This window comes from Melanotaenia boesemani, chromosome 4 (genome assembly GCF_017639745.1).
Source record: "Melanotaenia boesemani isolate fMelBoe1 chromosome 4, fMelBoe1.pri, whole genome shotgun sequence".
NCBI lineage: Eukaryota > Metazoa > Chordata > Actinopteri > Atheriniformes > Melanotaeniidae > Melanotaenia > Melanotaenia boesemani.
In genome coordinates, this window is record NC_055685.1 from 23,915,782 (window position 1) to 23,932,529 (window position 16,748).

A 16,748-nucleotide genomic window follows, 5' to 3' on the forward strand; every position below is an offset into this window, starting at 1 on the left:
CTGTAATGCCCTGCTCTCTGGTCTTCCCAAAAAGAGTATTGCACCTCTACAACTTCTACAGAACTCAGCTGCTCGTGTGCTGATGAAGACCAGAGGGCGGGCCCACATTACACTGGTTTTAGAATCACTGCATTGGCTCCCCTTGTGTTTCAGGATCGATTTTAAGGTTCTCTTACTGGTTTTTAAATGTCTTAATGGTCTTGGGCCTTCTTATCTTTCAGATTTGCTTTTACCTTATGAACCCTCGCGGGCCCCTGAGGTCTTCCGGTACTGGCCTCCTGACTGTACCTAAAGTCAGGACACATACTCACGGAGAGGCAGCTTTCCAGTGGTATGGTCCTCGTCTGTGGAACAGCCTGCCGGAGGAGCTCAGGGCTGCAGAGAATGTTAATGTTTTTAAGAGCAGGCTCAAGACCCACCTTTTTAATTTAGCTTTTACTTAATATTTATTCATTTTATTATTATTTATTCTATTCCCCTAGCCTTTTTATTTTTCTATGTTAACCCATTTTTATTTATTCTATGCTTTTATTCTCTTTATATTATTTTTAGGTTATTTCTCCAGTGTTTCCTCGGAGGGGGCCCTCTGCACCGGGGGCTTTCATTGGCTGTGGCTGCTGCAGCTCTGTCCTGCGGGTTCTTTCGGTCTGGTTGGGTGGCTCCTCTGCCTCTCACTTGGCCGTGTGCCCTGGGTCGGTGTCCTGCGGTTGTGGCCTGTGAGCGGCTCCCGGTGCAGACGGCTCCCTGGAATAGTGTTTCCTTACCTGGCTCATCTATGCTCAACCTCACATTAGTCTTTTAATATGTGCATGTATGTGTATGTGTATGTGTATGTGTATGCTTGCTTGTACATACTGGTATGTGAGAGGATGCGGGGAGGGAGAGGGTTGTGTGTGTGTATGGGGGGGGGCATTGTTTTAACCATGGAAAGCACTTTGTGCTGCATTATTGTATGAAAAGTGCTTTATAAATAAAGACTGATTGATTGATTGATTGATAAAGGAAAGTAAAGTAAAAACTTTGCAGTATCCACTTTACTTATAATGTGTTGCAGGAATGAAATGCAAGCTGGATGTACATTAATAAATTGAATGAAGCTGATCTGACAAAATATGTAAATATGGATTAAATTCTTTTTTAGTATATAAATATTATTCATTATGAGGATTTAAATCTGCTATGATGATAGCAGTAGAGAAAAGAACCCAACTCTTCAAGACAGAGAGTTCATTCAGAGGACTTTCACATCTTTATAGCAATCTTTCATATGATTTTCAAAATGTGACTGAGAGCACATCCACAGGATTTTTAGTGGTCTAGCACCAGCTGGACTTCCCCCAAATATGTTCCTGTTTCTAACTGCATCGAAATGAAACCACAAACTGAGCCAAAATTCTATTGGTTAATATCTCAGTTGCATTGCAACCATTTTGCTGTTTGCTGCTGCAGCTTCATATAGTTATTCGCTTAAAGCTCCAAATCTAACTGTGTTTCTGCAAAGTGGTCATAAGCTGTTTTATTCGGAGCTGCAGCTGTCTTTTACGTTATAAAATGTGTGACAGGCCTTCATATTTGACAACACGGAGCATCAACATACTGACCCAAGACTTGCTGCCTCTCTCTGGCTGCTGCTTTCTGCCTGAGCCCATCTGCTGATGCATTGTCCTGATGATGCCATTATAAAACATTTATATAAGAGCCTCACTTTGATCGTACCAAGACTTCATCAAACTGCGTTTGACATCACCAGGTATGTTTTACGTACTTGTCATTTGGTGCACTGAAAAATGACCAAATGTTTTTTTGTCCCACTGCAATTCTAACTGAATTGCTGCCTAACAAACATACAATTGCTGTTTGATTTAGTTTGTTTAGTTTGCTATGAAACTATAGAGAAATTGACTCAATGTTTTAACCTATTTTTTTATGGCCATGTGTCTTTCATGGTTTGAGAATATGGTAAGTAAAGATTATGTTCGTTATATTAGCATGATCGACTTCAAAGGACATAATTTGACATGTTTAATTAAACTCAGCAGAAAGTATCATAGATAAGTTGGATTCTACTAAAAAAGAAAAAAAAGAAAATTGATGGAAAATTTACTGAATTCTAATGGTTTTAGTAGTGTGCCTTCACAGAGACACAGATTGTTGCAGCTAGTCATAACATAAGTGGCTGATGGAGGAGCACAGACTGGTTATAACTTTAAACATGTTTTACTCAAATATGTTTGTAGTCTTTACAAAGTATCAACAGCTGGACATAGTAAGTACTGCAAAGCCGAGGAAATCTGCTGTGTATTCAGTGTGAGTGGAGCCAGAGGATGACTCCAGGTTTGATGGATATAGTACATTAAAGAAAATAACAGATTACAATATCTGCCTGTTGAGACAGCAAATATCTATCAGTTTTCTGTAGCTCTGTACCTCTGCATAACTTTAACTTTTCTTATCTCATTCTCCTCTTCCACCTACTCCTCCTCCTCCTCTTCTTCACCTCCTGCCTACTGCTTTAACCGCAGCTGTTCTTTTTTTGGTCCTTCTGAACCTCAGTGATTCTCCAAATCTTTGTTAGTTTCACTGCCTCTCATGATTGATCTCCTACTGTGGTTGTAACTCCCCAATTTCTCAATCCAGGCTTACTGCATGTTTCTTTAACCCCCCATCTCTCTCTCTCTCTCTCTCTCTTTTCTCTCTTCTCTCAGTCTTCACACTTTGGCTTTATTTGATAATGCCAACATAAGCTTGTGTACATAAACCTTAACAGGTTAATATCAGCCAGGCTGTGCATATACAGCCATAAACATCTGTGCACATCTTACAATAATTATGTTAGCCTGTGTGTGTTTGGTTGTTCATCTGCATGAGTGTGCATGTGTAATAAGTGGTTTGAGGAGTCTCTTATCAAAAGGACAGAAATGGGTTTAAAGCAAGGTAATGGCTTACTCTGGCTGGCTTTTATTCTAAAAATGCTAATGCTGACCAGGATGGTCAAGAATCTAACCACCCTTTCAAAAACCCACATACACACACACACATTTGGATTACATCATGGTGTCTCCTAAGCTATTTGTTTTTAGCACACTTAACATGTAAATCAATATATAATATATTAACTTATGCTAATCATCTATTTTTGCTGAGTTCTTTTTTTGCCTCTGTCTGATATAGTAAATCAAATATCACTGAACAATTCATAACAAATATATTTCACATTCTTTGGCATTTTTGTTGTTTAAAGTATATACTATATGCTTTCAGCCTTTCATAAAATAATATGCCAAATGATTTAATAATACACACCGCTATTTTGAAGGCAACTACAAACTTCAGTTTTATCCATCTTGCTTAACAGGTATCTAATGAAGCATGTGCAGAGTTTGTGAGGAAGATCTTGCTGGATCTTAGTAAATACATAAATTACACATCACATGAATGTGAAGTAGATTTTATGAGCTTACAGACTGAAAAATGGCTGTTTACCGTGACATATCTTAATTTGTTGACTGGTTTTCTTTTCACTTATCTGCAGTTCTGCCACCATTTCTTTCCATGCTGTGTCTTCTTGTCACGGTCTGGGGTATTGGACATGTGACACACAAGGTTCCTGCTGCCACAACTTGATGAAATTAGCTTTGTTTGCATTTGTCAAGTTACATTTTACTTGTTGTGTTTTGTCATCATTGTCAGGGTTTATTTAGATTTTTACACAATGGTCTAACTCTATCCTGCATTCCTGTCGGTTGGTTAGTAAACATGGTTTGCATAGCAGCACACTGCAGGATGATCATCATAAATATCTAACGGTGTCATAAATTTGTCCTCCACTGCATTCTCTAAACCTCTCTCATTGTCTGCTGTGGGTATACTACTTGTTTTAGCCATAATTAAAATATCGCCATGATTCTTTCACACTGATTACTACTGGAGAAGGCAGAATTTACCCAGTGTGTACTGGGCTGAACACACCAGCATAAAGTCACAAACATTAGCTTAACTGGATAGAATATTATTGTATATCTCTCCTCTCCTTATTCCCTTGCTTGTTTCTTTCTCTTTTTCACAAACTCAAAACTTTTCTTTTGCATAAATTAGTTCTCAACAGTATTTGCCTCTTTAAGCTCATCAACCTGCACACTTACACTCACCCACTGCATCGAAAAAGTGTATAAAGTCTTACCCGTCATTGTTCACTCTTTGTGCTGAGTCTGTCTGTCTCACTCTGATTTCGTTCCTCTCTTCTCTCACACACTTGTGTGCGCTCTTTCTTCTTTGCGTATCTCACAGGTGATGTTTGACTTTCGCGGCAACGGTAAGGCAGAGTTGAAGCTGAAGAGGGGAGAAGTGATCTTCCTGCTGCGACGAGTCAATGCCGACTGGCTGGAGGTAAGAACTGAGAGAGGCAGAGAGCAGGAGAGGGAGGTGGGAGTGAACGAGAGGAAGGTGAAGAAGGAGGGAGATGGAAAAACAGTGAGGGAGTGGATGGTAGAGGAAGATGGAGAGTGAGGGATGGGTGAAACTGAGGATGTGTGAGGGAGAGGAGATGGAAAGGAAGAAAAGATAGAAACTGGTAAAAATGAGACATTTTGGTCAAGACAGTGAAGGAAAGGATAAAGGGAGAAAAAGAGTAAGAAGGAAAAAGTGTTAGATGAATAGGATATTCAGTGGGCCATGAGGGAAAAGGAGAGAGGACATGAGGAGGATGGAGTGAGAAGAAAGTGGAAGATGGTAGATAAGGAGATGAGAAAACTTCAGGGATGGATACAGAGAAATGTAAGAAGAAGAATTGATGGAATTAAGAGGAAATAAGAATAGATAAGTGCACCTCCCACCTTTCCCATGTATCTGTCAAAAGTTTGGACAGAGATATATGTCCAGTTTATCGTTCCTGAATCTGTATGATTATGAGGAATGAAGATTGTCTATGTGTGTAAAATACTACACCAGCTGCCTTTGTGCAACCCAAAACCTGTTGCTGTGGCTGTAGCATTGTTTAGGTGGGTATAAATGTCAAAGGAACAGCTACAGGAATGCTTCGATCCAAAGTTTCCCATGAGAACATTACACTGTTATAAAATGATCAGTATTGTGTTCACTACATCATAATTGACACTCATCATTTTAACTGTTTCTTTGTATCACTTTTTTATTTGGTGTAAGGGTTCAGTATAGTAGATGTGATCTCAGAAACACAAATAATACATTTAAAGCTATTCTAACTACTTAACATCAGTTGACTAAGCATGTGCTGCAAAAGATGAAGGATATCAGTAGAATGGATTAAAAAAAAGCCAGGAAATTTTAGCTGAAAAATCATAATTCAAATGTATTTTAAAAATGAATCACACTGGTCAGAAGGAATGACTACCAACATGATTACTCACACTTTGCAAAGGCATCAGAATTAGTTTAAAGAGAACGGATTATATAGAGACAAAGTCCTTCCTATTGAAAAAAAGTGTAACATTTGTGAAATTAATTGCTATTAAAGACCTTATCTGTGATCCAGACACATCTGCTCATGTTTCTGGATGTCTTTAACCAATCTGTGCATGGTGACCATGCATTTTGGAAAACTTGATGTCTAAAAATCTTACAGCTGATATACACTGCTCAAAAAACTAAAAGGAACACTAAAATAACACATTCTAGATCTGAATGAATGAATTATTCTTAATAAACACTTGTTGCTGACAAATATGCTGACAACAAAATTGCACAAAAATTATCAATGGAAATCAAATTTATTAACCCATGGAGGTCACAGTCAAAATTCAAGTAGAAAAACACATTACAGGCTTACAACTTTGATGTAATGTCCTTAAAACAAGTCAAAATGAGGCTCAGTAGTGTGTGTGGCCTCCATGTGCCTGTATGACCTTCCTACAACACCTGGGCATGCTCCTGATGAGGTAGCGGATGGTCTCTTGAGGGATCTCCTCCCAGACCTGGACTAAAGCATCTGCCAACTCCTAGACAGTCTGTGGTGCAACATAGTGTTGGTGGATGGAGCAAGACATGATGTCCCAAATGTGCTCAATTGGATTCAGGTCTGGGGCGGGCCAGTCCATAGCATCAATGCCTTCGTCTTGCAGGAACTGCTGACACACGCCAGCCACATGAGGTCTAGCATTGTCTTGCATTAGGAGGAACCCAGGGCCAACCGCACCAGCATATGGTCTCACAAGGGGTCTGAGAATCTCATCTCGGTACCTAAAGGCAGTCAGGCTACCTCTGGCGAGCACATGGAGGGCTGTGCGGCCTCCCAAAGAAATGCCACCCCACACCATTACTGACCCACTGCCAAACCCGTCATGCTGGAGGATGTTGCAGGCAGCAAAACTTTCTCCACAGCATCTCCAGATTCTGTGACGTCTGTCACATGTGCTCAGTGTGAACCTACTTTCATCTGTGAAGAGCACAGGGCACCAATGGCGAAGTTGCCAATCTTGGTGTTCTCTGGCAAATGCCAAACGTCCTGCACTGTGTTGGGCTGTAAGCACAACCCCCACCTGTGGATGTTGGGCCCTCAAACCACCCTCATGGAGTCTGTTTCTGATCATTTGAACAGACACATGCACACTTGTGGCCCGCTGGAGGTCATTTAGCAGGGGGCTCTGGCAGTGTCCCTCCTTGCACAAAGGCAGAGGTAGCGGTCCTGCTGCTGAGTTGTTGCCCTCCTACGGCCTCCTCCACGTCTCCTGATGTACTGGCCTGTCTTCTGGTAGCACCTCCATGCTCTGGACACTATGCTGACAGACACAGCAAACCTTCTTGCCACAGCTCGCATCGATGTGCCATCCTGGATGAGCTTCACTACCTGAGCCACTTGTGTGGGTTGTAGACTCTCAGACTCGTCTCAGAGTGAAAGCACTGGCAGCATTGAAAAGTGACCAAAACATCAGCCAGAAAGCAGGAACTGAGAAGTGGTCTGTGGTCACCACCTGCAAAACCACTCCTTTATTGGGGGTGTCTTGCTAATTGCCTATAATTTTCACAACAACATGTGAAACTGATTGTCAATCATTGTTGCTTCCTAAGTGGATAGTTAGATTGAAGTGAGATTGACTTGGAGTTACATTTTGTTGTTTAAGTGTTCCCTTTATTTTTTGAGCAGTGTAAATGACAGTCATTATTTTCTTGTTAAATTGGACAGAAAATAATTATCAGTGTAACTCTGAGAACACACACCTCCACCAGCTTCAGTTAAAGAAACTGAAGCAATGTCAGAACAAAATGGAATGGAATACTTCAAGAAAATCAGGAATTACATTTTGAGAGAGAAGCTGGAAAAGATGAGTGGGAGAGAAAGAAAGGAGGTAGAAGCAGATGTGGTCGAAGAGGCGGAGAGTGAGAATCAACATGGTGGAGGAGGATGCACTCAACCTGCCCCTGACTTTCTAAAGAGAACCAAAAATCCAAACGGAAAGCATTATCTATGAATCCTTATGCAACACAGCAAAAAGCTGTGTTTTTGGCATTATTGCACACATTGGTTGTAGTAAGTGTTGTGTTTTATGGGGTGGTTGAGGTTAATGTAGCACTTATGAAACTTTGAAAGACTGTTAAAGTGGGTGGAAAATGTGACCAGTCCAACTTGAGTATTGGTGCATCAAGGTAAATGTTTAAACTCATGGAAGTAAAGCAGCAGAGTAACAGTTTTTGCCCCAGAGAAATTGGGTAATGAAATGGCTTTAAAGCTACTAATACGAAACAGACTGAACTTTCAGGGGCGATGCTGCACAGAGACCAACAGTAAAGCGAATGATTGACTAAACCGAGCAGCTGTGACGTGATGAGTTTTTAAAAAGTCTTTAAAAAACAGTTTTTAAAGAGTTTTTTAAGCTTTTAAAGCCTCTTCCACCATTGGTTTTATGATGACGAGCTATAGAATTAAATCCTGTCTTGATTGTGACTTGTTCTTGAATGAATAAAATTATTAATAATAAAAACAAACTTTAAGGCTTAATCTGCAATATTTAGCAATTTACAACAAAATGCTTTGTAAATTACCAACATTTATTTAAAAAAATCCGACACACATTACTGTAATATTAGGGGCAGCAGTTGCTGCGGAGGAAGAGCAGTCGTCCAACCTGAATCGATTCCACGTTGCCTCCGGATGAATCATTCGGTGTATGAATGAGTGTGACAGAGCAAAGCACTTCGTACGAGTTATTTATGAGGGTGTGAATGTGACATGCAGTGTAAAGTGTTTTGAGTGGTCAACATGACTAAAAAAGAGCTGTAGAAGCACAGTCCATGTACTGTATTATTATTATTGTATTAACAAAAGACAACACAAACATTGAGTTTATTCAGACATGTCACCGTTGGGAAGAGTACTCTTTAGGATTTGTAAAATTTGTTTTTACCTAAGAACAAATGCATGATAGGAAGACTTTCGTGAATGCCACAATCTTTGTAAAAAGTTTTTAAATCAAATTTGTTAATTATTTGACAGAGACATTGCATTTGTACAAAAGGTTGTAGCTGATGCCATGCAGAGTTTGTAGCCAGAGCTAATTCTCCACTGCTGTCCCTGCTGGGCCTTTCTACACTATATTAAAATACAACGATACATTACCGTTCATTCATTTACACACACACACACACAGAGTGCTATTTACAAATGAGTACAATTTTGGTTTGTTTTTTTTTTAGCCAAGACTTAAGCCTAGAGGTGAAGGTTTTAGACTCAGATGTGGTCTTGAGTTCAGTCGGTAATGAATTCCACAGCTTTGCACTTGCACTGAAAGAAAAGGACCAAACAGACCAAACGAAGCTCTGCAGTGTGGAAGCTTACAATCGTCTTTCACTTTGTATTTCACTTCACTTTCTTTGCATTCAACTATGCTGAACTCTTAATATGATACTGCTACATAGTAGAAGTTAAGTGAAATGGGTTATAAACATTACTGGATAGTGATCACTGGCATGTGCTGCTTTCAGTTACAGAAACAATAAGTATTTTTAGCAAACTCTCTGTCCAATTTGTTATCAGCAGCATCCTAGAGTTACAGCCTAAAGCAGTATTTTACACCCACAGATAAGATCCAGTTCATTGGTCTAAAAGAAGGAATGCACTACTTCGATACACAACTTCTCAGGGCAGACTGGATATCACTGTTCTCTGAGAAATTCTGATTTAAATCTACCTATCTATCTATAAATAAGATAGATAGATAGATAGATAGATAGATAGATAGATAGATAGATAGATAGATAGATAGATAGATAGATAGATAGATAGATAGATAGATAGATAGATAGATAGATAGATATTTTTTACATGAAATAGTTGCCTTATCCTGGTTTTATTGTTTGATGTTGTATCAAATAGTCCGTTTTTGCAGACTTACAAAGCCTAACACCAGAGGTGCTGTAAAAGGCTGTATGATTGTATTGAGTGCCTCTAGCATCAGCATCATATTATGAACTGGCTAATTATTCTAGGAGAATTTCTCTCAAGATGCTCATCTATGTTTCTTTCCCATAACTCTTCTTTTCAAATCATCCCGTCCTCTCCTCCTTATCACTGTGTCCTGAGACTCTAACTGTTCTCTGATCTCATTTACATCTCTGTTTTTTCTCCTTTGCCTACTTTTCTTCAGGGCACAGTAAACAATCAGACAGGTATTTTCCCAGAGACCTTCGTGAAGATTATTAAACCCCTCCCAGAGAGTGATTCAGACGGTGAAGGTGGAGGCCACATGTACAGCTGCCTCCGCTGCTTTCTGCTCACCCCATCTGGAGTTGAAACCAGGTCTGTATGACAGACAAACCGGTGGAGTTTCTTCAGATGGATTGCTGCTTGTGTTACATGCAATATTTCTAACATTTGACTTAAGATTTAATAACGTGTTCTATAGATATAATGAAATAACACAGAATACTTTGCACTGAGTGTGAACTAATAAGATTATTATTTCTGGTAATTACCCTCCAGGATGAAGCAGTCTATTTAGCATCATAAAATGACTGTTAGGCAGGCAACTTGGTCAAGTTTTATAAATGTGGTCTAGTCAGAGGATTATTACATGTCCCTTCTTACACAGAGATGTGTGTGTACAAGAAGACCTCACCATCCAACCAACATACAAGGATCTGCTGTCTCGGATGAGGTAAATATTCTGCTCATCATCTTTTCTGCCATCTTTGTTTTACAAACCCCCATTTAATTTATTGCAATAAACATCTCTGCTTCCATCCAAGTCATTTATCATATTATTTTACAAACCACGCTGACTAGTCTTAACAGGAAACTAACCCTAGCCAGTTGAATTGCATGTGGACATCTGATCACAGGTTATTGCCAAACATACCATAATTATCCTGCTTTGCTGTAATGGTGTTGCTTGTATAGTTTCAAAACTTTTTTGTCTTTCGTTGCTTTTCTCTCAGCTTCTTTTAAAGATGCTAGCATGAAATTTTCCATTTGTATGTAGCTAAATATATTTAAGTTTAAATACCATGAAGTTGGTCTGTTGAGGTATTATTATTCATTTCCTCTTGTGTGTGTGTTTGTTAAATAAAGATTTAAACAAATTAAATTAATTAATTAATTAAAAGGGTGAAGTTAATATAGCATTTTACAACACTTTCCAACTTTTTAGTAGGTTGAGCAGGTTTTTAGTAGAAAAGGAGAAAAGTGGAAATAAAGGGCCTGATGAAAGATTCAGTGTATTATGAAAAGACACACAGTAGGTTCTAGGAGCGGGTGGTTTCTGTGTACGACCTCACACCTGTGAATGAATTATAACACCTTCAAAATATGTGATAATGAAATAGATAATGAAGACAGTCAAAGAGAAAACATTCTGTTCAATTCAAGGTGTGTATTTTTCTTAAAGGACTTTAGTGGTACATTTATATATGTCATAAATCATCTATATTAAGCTCATGCTGGCTCCTTGTGCTCCTTTCTGTTCCTCTGTCTGTAACAAGCTGTCGTAGCTTCTGTGGCCTGTAGTTGTTTTTGTTTCCTTTCCGTCTTCATGAACTCTGTTGTAGATGGTTGCCTTCACATTTGACTCCTGACTCAAGACTTTTTTACCCAAAGTGTCAAAATAATAACCTAAAGAAATGATTGAACAAAGCCAGCAACTCACTGCCACCTATCATCTTGCCACAACTAAATTGTCTTTTTGGCAACTTACTTGACATCCTAGCAGATAATACAGTTGATATTAATTTACATTATACAGTTAGTCTCTTTTAAAGGCTCACGCCTTTGGCTTTTAACTGTCCGTATATTATGTAAGGTTGCGATAACAAACAGCTGTTGATTGTCTGGTCCACCCTGAGAGCCAGCAGATTTAGTCATTGTGCGCTGCAGACTTGCAGATTGCCAGCTGCCATCCTCGTTAATCAGATTTGTTCCCTTGTGACCTTTAACTTCCCACTCATCCTCTTCACCTGCAGCACTGTCAACAAATGCATGTGCTCATTACGCTGTCTGTCCTTCTTTATCTTAATCTCTTTCATTCACCTCCTCCTTCTATTTCTCATTTATTTGCTAATTACATAGTTGAGTGGTATGATGCTTGCCCCCCTTCTTCCATTTATAACCAGTTAATTTCCACTGCTTATCTGTTCATTATTGTTTCTCTGTGTTCAGGCCTATTGTGCCCTGGAGTGGGATGAATGAGACCCTGGTCTTGAGTTTTAATTTGGCTCAGCGCTGATAAAGAAAGGGGGGTGAACTGGAGAAAGGGGAGGTATTGGTGAAGGTTGTGTTGGTGGATGAACATTTTATGTAGGGAAAAAGCAGAGATTTTTGCATTGCATGAACAAACAGGGAGAAGATGCTAAACAAATAAAGGTAGTTGTATGAGTACAAAATTACAATAAAAGGGAGTTGAAAGAAAACTGAGCTGCTGTTCATGTTGAACATTGTGAGGGACTTCATGGACCTACACACAAATGTCCTGGATATGGTTGTATTGTCTTTAAAGTATTCTGGTTAATTGTCATGCAAGGATCCTGTTTCGCTCTCCAAGGACTGAAATTCTTTCATCTTGGACCCATGTCTTCAGTTTAACCCTAGTTTACTGTGATTTCATTATTTGAGATGCAGATATTTCTTCAGGCTCTCTCTAAAAGTGCTGTCTGCATGTTTTTGTCTCTCTCAGGAATGTCTTCAAGGTGGATGGTATTGCCCTGAACTACCGTGACCCAGAAGGTGACCTCATCCGTATACTTGACGATGAAGACGTCCAGCTGATGATCAAGGAAGGCAGGGGTCAGCAAGGAAGAGTCAATAGACCTGTAAATCAGTTTCCATGGGAACTGCATGTGACCATGGCCTCTGACCTGTCTGTTTACAACATTGAAGCCTGAGAGAGGAAGCAATGAGTGAAATTTAAAAAATATATATTAAGTCATCTCAAATATACACACACACACACAAAACGAACAAAAAAAAACATTATTATTAACTAAGTAGTCCAGTTGATATGTTTGTCTTTCACATTTATTCCTGCATGTTTCATTCAATGGCCCATATATTTCACTAAGCATTAAACTAATTTAATAAGATTTTGATTGTTTTCTTTTCTTTTTCTTTTTTATGTTTTGAATGTTTTAATTGTGTTGTTCAAGTCTAGTGGGCCATGCACAACATTGACCTGGGTAAAGAGGACCTTTTCCAAAAATCTCAAGGTAAGCTTAAAAAAAGAAAAGAAAAATCCCAACTTGGTTGGAATGTAGCAAATATCATTACAAAAAGTAGCATAAAACAGAAGGTGAACCTGGAGAAATTGGGGCTTTTATCGTTTGCTGATGATAAATGATTGTTTATGCTAAACATGTAGATATTTATATTGACTAACACTGCCTCACATCTGATTTTACATCTCTCTGCAAATTCACAAATAACTAACAAAAGCAATATTGTAACATAACTCATAATTAAATTGTGGAAATCTAGCTTTTCCCAAATGCTTGTATCAATAATTCACCTTTTGTATTTGGTAGAAATTAAGCTGTTTTTCTAGTTTTGTTCTATACAAGGTGTTGATTTAAAGCATTTGCTTGTAATGTGCAGCAAACAAAGGCGTTCAGCTTGTTTCTTCTTGATGAGGAAGTTCGTCTTTTCTTACCTGTGTTTTAATAAGCACAGCCGATTATCACTACTCTGTATTGTTCATGCCACACTTTCACATCTTTTTTTTTTTTTTTTACGTGCCTTCATTTCATTCTCGCTTGCCTTGGGAAAGTTAGATATTGCTTTTGCTGCCAGGCCAATTTTCCTCATGGTTAATGCAAAATTATTCTCCTCATTTTCCTTTTTAACAACCTTTTCCAGGCACTATGAAAGTTATGCATCTTTAAAAATTGTTTATTGCACCAGAGGCATCTGATACCTGTGTATGGATGTAAACATGCCTATTCTACTGGATAATCATGTCTGTGTGTATGCCTTTTCAAGGTGTGCGGGGAGGTTGACATACTTCAAATAAATTATGCATTTTAGTGAAGGCAGCCAGGAACGAGAGATGTTATTGTCAGTTTGGTAAGAAATCCAACTCATTGTAGCCCAGTGTCCAAAACAACAGCTATTTTGGAAGCTCTAAAATCCTGTTACCTCTATCTGAGGACACAGCTGGGATCTCTGGACACATGTGGGTGTAAATGGTGCGTTTTCAGGTGTTAATGGATGTTTTTGTGATGATCTGCTCCTGTGAGGCGCAACTCACTGCCCTGCATGAATGCATCTCTCTCTAATGTGATATTAGTGAACTGTGTTTAAAGAACGTGGTCTTGTGGTCTGAAAGCAGTCAAATATGAACAAAACAGTAGGGTAAAACACTACCTCTAACGCAGGTTCATTACAAAGCAAATCAATGTGCATGGACAGTTAAAACTTGAGAACGTCCTTTATAAACCAGATTGTTTGTGTGTTTAATTTGTATACATATAACCTTATTTTTATTTACATTGATTGGTTTCTTCATTTATGAAGTATAGGTAAAATTTGCCGTTTTCTGACACTGGAGATGTCAGTGTAAAAGTTTAATTCATGTGGGACTTTGTGACATGGTTCAGAACATAGACAGGACTAATAACTCATAGAGCTCTATCATCGCACTGAGTTGCTGCTTTTTTTCCATTGTGATAAAAGAAGAGTACTGTGCAACCACTGTGGCATTAGTTTGTTGCCACGTTTTTAATGCATATTTAAATTGGGCTTTTATACAGAAACTGGAAGGTTAACATCATTACTGATAGACAATATAGTCAAGTAATTGTTTTTAGGGTTTCTCTTGACTGAAAGCTAGTCATTTTTTGGTAAAATGTTTGAAACTGGTGAGCAGGCCTGTGCAGAGACCTCAAAAGGGGAATATTTTAAAAAACAACGGCCATCAAACCTGATTTTAAAAGATTGCATGTGAGGAAGGAATCTGGTAATAAAGTTGCAATGAACTACATGAATGTTACACAGTGTACTATTATATACTGCAATACAGATAGATTTTATTTTGACGTGGACATCACAGTGACAAACTAGATGCAAATTAAAAAGGGGTAAAGAATGGGGATGGTCATGACAGGAAAGACTGAAAGAAAATCTGAATAATAATAATAAAAAAGCTACACAGAAAATGAATAATTAACAATAATTAACTGTTTATAGAGTAATAAAATCCTCACTCACAAATGAAGCAGCCTGGATACTCTGCTTTGCTATACTCACAGTTTAGACTGCAGAGGTGAAGATACTCCTGGCCCATCCAGAACACTGTAGCAGCAAAAATTTAACATGAAACTGACTAAACATTAAAATGAGATTTTACCTTAGTGTAACAAGTCCCCATGGCAAGATGCTAACTCTTCTAGGAAGTGGCTTACCGTGGCTGACCACACTACATAGGATTCACGCTCTTGTTTTTGTGCGTGTTGTTGGTAACTATTGAACATCTTTTAGCTATCTGCCTCAAACAGCTCTTCCTTTTCTTTTTTTTTTTTTTTTTTTTTTGCTGAATGCATCTTTTTTTTGTGGGGCATCTTGGCACTAAAGAATAAAATATTATGACTAATAATAGAAAATGAATAAACAAAGTGTAATAAACATCATTGTCAGGAACATTACTTTTTAAAATGATAGCTTCTAGTTACTTTTCCCAAAAAGTAACTGAGTTAGTAACAGGGTTACGGCATTATAAAAATAACTAATTAATTTGGAAAGTAATTATTCCATTACTTTTAAATGTTAATTTAATGTTAAATAAGAGCACTTTAACAAAAACTAAAGTTCATCTCCATGTTCATTTATTCATAATAAAACTGAATGTTAGATCTGACTAAGGCATGAAGTGAGAACTCAATGGAATAAATTACTAACAGAAAAATGATCAATGCTAATCTCAGGCTGTTTGGGTGTCGTGGGCCCGTCTCCTTCTCAGGAGAGGAGCTTCACCTGATTCTAACTGCATACTGCCAACATGAAGAAACTCTTCATGATAATGAACATAATGAACATATCTCATAATGTTCTTAACTCTTATCTCTGTGGGACAAAGAAATGTCTGTGATTCCAGTTTAAAACTCTTGCTTTGTTTTACCTGGACCCACCGTTGCTGCGTGCATCTCTTGTTTGTGTGTGTGTGTGTGTGTGTGCGTGTTCATCTGTTAACACTGACATTAGGTTTGCCATTATGGCTGGGCGATACTGCAGCTTTTGCTATTGATCCAATATCAAGTAAATCCAGAGAAAATATCGCTAATACCGATACTTTAATGATTTTGCCTTTAATTATTTAACTTGCTTATGATCATGATAAAACATTAACATTTGCCATTTTTTCAGTGACATGTCCCCTGTAGACGGCTAATTCAGCATCCTTCTTGCATCCTACTTGTACTGTGATCTCCAGACAGTAAAAAACAGTCTTAGTTGACTCTTGTGTTATCTCTTGCTCTGTCTCTGGCTCTCGTTTCTTTCCTCTCTTTGTCCGATAATGTCTTCTAAAGTATCTTTGCTGAATCAGCCCTGGTGCGTGTTTTAAACATCTGGTTTGTTTACATCTGCTTGTCAGCATGTGACACGTGTGCAAAGCAAACCCAGCTGCCAATTTTCAAAACAAAAGCAAAACCGTTTTGCCAAAGAATGTGTATCTCTGCAAGAAAAATATGTCATCACACTGGTATTTAACGATACAGATACTAGCCTTGATATTATCGATGTTTGGATTGATCTGCCCAGCCCTATCTGCCATGATATTTTACTCTTCATCAGTCAATCATCATCACTTAGGCTAATCAGATATTTATCTTTGTAAAACCCCCGGTCAGATGACAGCTTCATTGTGCTGAATTACAGTAACAGTGTTACTGTACTTGGTGCATCTGTTAGAGAACAATTTCTGCCTGTATATTTCTCTCTCAGATCTGCTCTGTCGCTCTCACACTGTCACTTCTCACTGCACATGAAAACCCAGATGACCATAAACAGCAGATTGTGCTCAGAGTTAGTTGATTATTCAACGTTTTCCCACAATTTAATTATCAGTATTCTTCTTTGCTGCTACACTGACCTGCTCTACATCTAATTAAGCTCATAATGAATGTCATTAGGGGCAAAGTCATATAAGCCAGCGTATCAGCCTTCTACTGTCAACCGGCAATTTAACAAAGGGCACATGCAAATGTGAGGGCTTGAAATGAAAGAATAACGTACAATTAGCCATCACATAAGGACCTCTGATAGGTAAAGCAAGTAAAACTGCTTATCTTGTTATACTGCA

General features: G+C 38.4%; 2 protein-coding genes across 2 annotated transcripts in view; one reads left to right on the forward strand and one right to left on the reverse strand.

The window, feature by feature from the left end:
• Positions 1-4,263, reverse strand: part of pvalb7 (parvalbumin 7) — a 35,361-nt gene extending 31,098 nt beyond the window's left edge. Inside the window, exon 1 of the mRNA XM_041981795.1 lies at positions 4,181-4,263. Coding sequence (XP_041837729.1) covers positions 4,181-4,187 — 7 coding nt within the window. The 5' untranslated portion in view covers positions 4,188-4,263. The remainder of the gene's footprint in view (positions 1-4,180) is intronic.
• ncf4 (neutrophil cytosolic factor 4) overlaps positions 1-12,495 on the forward strand; it is a 28,951-nt gene extending 16,456 nt beyond the window's left edge. The window contains exons 7-10 of the mRNA XM_041981794.1: positions 4,288-4,386; positions 9,615-9,766; positions 10,059-10,124; positions 12,135-12,495. Of these exons, the coding sequence (XP_041837728.1) occupies positions 4,288-4,386; positions 9,615-9,766; positions 10,059-10,124; positions 12,135-12,342 (525 nt within the window). The 3' untranslated portion in view covers positions 12,343-12,495. The remainder of the gene's footprint in view (positions 1-4,287; positions 4,387-9,614; positions 9,767-10,058; positions 10,125-12,134) is intronic.
• The last annotated feature ends 4,253 nt before the right edge of the window (positions 12,496-16,748 follow it).